The following is a 4,915-nucleotide window of genomic DNA, read 5'->3' as shown; positions in this document are numbered from 1 at the left end:
TCGCACAAGAAATACATACAAAATGATATATCATATGATATATCATATGAAGAGTTTGTAATAATCAAAATTATTCGGGTTTCGGGTTAACCCGAATGATTTATATGGGTTTTGGTTTAATACGGGTGTTTTGAAAACTGAATCATTCGGGATATATGGGTTTCGGGTGTTTGATTTTTTAAGGGTGTTTAGGGGTGTTAGGGGTTCGGGTTAATTCGGGTGCAAGGCCCTGATTTTAAATGCTTGAATCTTATAATTTTACATATCATCAAAATCAATTGATTACCTTTCTGTCATTATTTTACAAAAATGTGTGAAAACTGATAAGTCATTAGAAAGATATTGCACATTTAATGCAAAAAAGAATAAAACCAATCCATTCATTCATTAATTGTAAGTTAAAACAGTTTTTTAGTTCTTTAAACATCAAACAATTATAAGAATTACAAGTGATAAATTATTTTTTTATTCAAAAAAATTGCCAAAAAAAAAGCACAATTAAAAAATATGTATAATAATCTAAAAGCAGTATAATCATTTAGAGCAATAGGTAGTCTTAATATTATATTATTTACATCATACAAACAAGATTTTAAGAAAATATATTTTCCACAACTTACAACTAATAGTTTCTATTGTTTCTAATACTTATAATAATTATCAGGCACATATGGAAGTGGGTTAGTTTTATAATTGTACTGATAAACAATAAGATATGAGGCAAATTAAAGTTATATTATTAACTATTTTTTTTTAAAAATATTTCATTGAAAAAACTGAACTTAAAAATGTATTTTATTAATCTATGTTATTTTATTTTTATTATTCTATTTTAACCGGGTACATTATTCTTAAGCTAATAAAGTTATTTAAATAAATAACTAAATTATTTTATGTAATTTAGCCCTTTTCAAATAAAGATTAAAAAATAATCTTATTCCATGTATATTATCATTAAAAAAGATAACTAAGTCCAATTTTGAAATATAAACTCTAAAAATGTATAAATTATGATTCATGTTTGTATAAATCATCTTTGTTTAAGTTTGATTGGTGAACATTGTTTAAAGAATGACAGGCTAAAAATAAAGATTTATTTGATGTTAGACTGTTGTTCCAAGTTGAAACAAACTTCTGAATGCCAACTTTAAAATACTCTGGATCAATCACAAATTGTTCTTTTATCTTATTATGAACAGATTGAAATTCAAATAAAATGCTTTCAAATTCTTTTTTTTCAGTATTTAGTTCTTCTACATCATAATTAAATGTATTTAATATACAAGCATCACTATGAGCCGAACCGTTAATGCTTTTTTTATTCAAACATTCACTTAAAAACACCTGATGAATACACGGAGAACATACATTATTTATAGTGCAAGAACATAGTCCAATACACATATCAACAAAAAATTTACCAAAATTATCACTTTCTACTAAGTACAAAGAATGATTTTCGTTTATACTACAGTAAGTAAAACCGTTCTTATCTTTGAACATTTCTTTGAAGTTATTTAAAATTATTTGTTGATTATTATTTGGATTATCTGTAGAAAAATTGTTGTAGAATAAGTCAATTTCAGTAATAACAAAATGAAATGTTTGTAAGATCGAAAGTGATTTAGTATGATAGTAAATAAGTTTCCGTTCTGAAATTGTAGAGCATGGATGAGAGGACATGGGTGAACCAAATAAAAAAATGTTTTTATCAATATTTTGCATAAATTGTTTGAAATTTGGATATTTTTCAATAAAAATAGCAAAGTTTGTATCTGAAAAATGGTCAGCAATATAGCTTTCAGAACATACTATTTTTTTTAATTCAACAAAGCAATTTAACTCTTCAATCATATTACTATTTTTTGTGACACTAATAAGCCATTTCCATACACTCAACAAAAAATGAAATTTAGAAACACATACAGTGGCTTTAGGAAAAACAGTTTGGAATGTATCTACATACACTAAATCTACTACAACAGTTTTGATAGTGCCCCCTAATTTTTCCCACAAACATAAGCCCGCTTTTAACAAGCAATCTTTATCGTCAGTGGAAATAATTACACCTACAGGAATCATTATATTTTTATCATTTTTACTAAACATGAACCATGTTTTACATTTATCGAAACTAGTTGAGCACACAAATACTGTATCAGTATTAATTGCTCCCATTAGTGGGGTTCGAATAGCAACCACAATATTATTTTTTATTAATTTAACAACAGTACTCTTCGTTCCTATACTGGCATTATAATATTTTACAGATTGCATTAATGAATCTACACGTTTAACAAATGGTGATGAAAATTTAGATTTTCTTATATGCCTGTAGTACAACTCGTAGACAAATTCTACATCTGATTTGACTCCTGAATCCATTAATTCCAAATAATGATTTTCACCTTTATTTTGTATAGTTTCAATTGTATATTCATGCAGTGCACCAGCAGCTGACTTACCATTTTTTAATGAAATAATTAATTGATTGTAAACAAAATATATACGATAGAATAATTTCATTGATGTGAAACAATTCATGGGATGACAATGACAATGTTTCATTAATATAACAGCTTTTGATTGATGAGGTCTGTAAGCAACACATCTCACGTCTAAAAATCTACTTATAATTTCCATTACAATCACATTTTTACTTACAATTCATCATCCAAAGGTTCAAATATAACTGTTAGACTTGCTTTACAACTAGTTGGGTTCTTCAGCATACTATTAGACTTAACATTCCAATAGTCAATGTTTTTGCACTTATATACGATCTAAGATTATAGAAATATTATAAATATACTACTATTTACACACTAATATGTTGTAGTGAATGTATTATCTAACTTTACTTACTCGATGGATATTATTTAAAGAATTAGATGGTACGTTTTCAGTTATATAATTAACTTTTGTAATATGACATAAACTATTCAACCAATCTAAAAATGAGTCTTTGTCGATGTTATTAATCTGAAATTTTGCTTTGAACTGTCCATATGATAAATATTTGAATGCCAATATTTTATAAGAATAATTAGCTGGCAAGCAATCCTAAAGTAAATACACAATTATTTTTGCAAATAATTTTTAAATCAAATCATAAATTATCTTAAATGTATAGAAGTTAAATCAATGTTTAAATCAATGATAGGTATCAGAAGATGCGATAAACTGTCCGATGGCGTACCTGTAAAACATTTTCGGTGGGATGGTGAATTATTAAATACCTCAATTTAAAAGGATAAAACTATTAAAAATTCATATGCAAAGCAAAACAAAATTTGAATTATGCCAAAAAATACTTCTCAGGGGTGAGGAGTTTTGTGGATGGGATGGCAAATGCCCCTGTTGCCACCACTTCAGGTACACCAATGATAAGTAGGTATAGTTTAAATATACATGTTTGCTTACTTTTAATGATAAATAAGCATTGAGCTTTTGAGAAACTCTTTTCTCCAATGGCTTTGAAGTGTCCTTACTCAAATTTGGTTTTGAAATACTGTGTTTTGAATGTATATGTTTACTCAACAAACCTTTACTTTTATACTGTTTGTCGCATTGTGAACAGCTTAATAAGCTTTCCGAATCATCATTACATATTGAAGGAACATTAGATTCATGAACAGTTTTCATATGTTTTAAAATATGTTTTCTTAATGTAAAATTCTGTGAACACAGACTGCATGGATATAAAATATCCATTATTGAAATGGTTGACTACCTATTAAAAATAAAATAATATCTACTTCAAAACTAGTTACAATAGAAATAAATGTATTTTAATAAAATATAATAATATATATACATATTAAAAATATGCTTACACTTTAAATAATAAGTAGATAATAGGTATAAAATAATGTAAACATTAATTTAAATTGATAAATACTTGAATTTTTAAAATTAAAGCAACAATTGAAATAATGTTAATCGAAAATAGTTTAAAAGTAGGTACATACTTCTTAATAGTTGATAGGTAATATTTAATAACTTAAATTAGTTATTAGAATATTTTAATTTTGATAATGTATTTTCAAAAACAAATTGGCAAGTAAAAAAGTTAAAAAACGTTAGTCGTTTCTGTAATACTGTGCGATGTGTAATTAATAATTAGTTACAAATATTTGAAATTTTTAATTATGTTACCAAAATATTGAATAGTGTACTTGCACAATATTAAATGATCAGAGATCGTTATTCGTAGTGTGTCCGTATCCATTATAATATTATTATCACATATAAAGCATTTTAAATATTTTAATACAATCTATGATATATGATATTAGTATCACATTATCACGGTGTAGATAGTGGCACGGACAAGGTGTATTTATCAATACACCTTGATAAATACACCTCATATTATGTACCAACTAGCTCTAAGTGTAACTCGGGGCCCGTTGGACTCGCTGAAAGTGGATACCGATTTTGGAGACAATGTCGTTGGAATTATAAAAGTCACGACAGTAAAGTTGTAAGACGAAAATGTAGGATTTGTGATAAGGATTAGTGATATGGATTGGAGATAAGGCTTGACGTTTTTACGGGAATGTTTAAAAGTTAGAGCGTCTAGCAATCCGTCACAAACGTTGTAAATGGATAGGCTGGATACGATCTCCTGTGTTGTTAAAAAGTGTAGAGTCGATTGATGTATTCGATTATCTAGCTATCAGTCATCAAATCACATAGATAGGCAATCGAATCGCAGACATAATGAGAAGCGTATATCACCAGGTATGCAATCCACCTACGGTGGATTGCCGACCACGTTGGTAGCGTAGGTAACTGAGAACGGAAAATATAGTTAGACCCCCGGGCCCCCCGTGTTAGTTGTAAGTGAATACTGATTTTGTAGACACAGTCGAATTATATATGCCACACTTATATAGAAGAGATTTTATGA

At 27.5% G+C, this 4,915-nt stretch overlaps 1 protein-coding gene across 1 annotated transcript; it reads right to left on the bottom strand.

Annotated features, from left to right (window-relative positions):
• Positions 1 to 11: 11 nt before the first annotated feature.
• On the bottom strand, positions 12 to 4,257 carry LOC100574654. Its single transcript, XM_008188208.3, has 5 exons — positions 3,972 to 4,257; positions 3,424 to 3,733; positions 2,866 to 3,063; positions 2,665 to 2,783; positions 12 to 2,596 (listed from the first exon to the last, which is right to left on the bottom strand). The coding sequence occupies exons 2-5, from the start codon at positions 3,712 to 3,714 to the stop codon at positions 1,009 to 1,011; spliced, it is 2,196 nt and encodes a 731-aa protein (XP_008186430.1). The 5' UTR covers positions 3,715 to 3,733; positions 3,972 to 4,257; the 3' UTR covers positions 12 to 1,008.
• Positions 4,258 to 4,915: the final 658 nt, after the last annotated feature.

Source organism: Acyrthosiphon pisum, chromosome A1, assembly GCF_005508785.2.
Source record: "Acyrthosiphon pisum isolate AL4f chromosome A1, pea_aphid_22Mar2018_4r6ur, whole genome shotgun sequence".
In the NCBI taxonomy this organism is placed as follows: Eukaryota; Metazoa; Arthropoda; class Insecta; order Hemiptera; family Aphididae; genus Acyrthosiphon; species Acyrthosiphon pisum.
Note: the sequence above shows the minus strand (reverse complement) of the source record. Positions and strands in the feature narration are given on the sequence as shown.

Bases quoted from the DNA above. Each gene is read 5' to 3' on its own strand.
- LOC100574654 (XM_008188208.3), bottom strand. From the start codon at position 3,714: ATGGATATTTTATATCCATGCAGTCTGTGTTCACAGAATTTTACATTA. The intron at 3,064-3,423 runs GTAAGCAAACAT...TATTTACTTTAG, and splicing joins ATGCTTATTTATCATTAAAA to GATTGCTTGCCAGCTAATTA. The intron at 2,597-2,664 runs GTAAGTAAAAAT...TGTTGCTTACAG, and splicing joins GAACCTTTGGATGATGAATT to ACCTCATCAATCAAAAGCTG.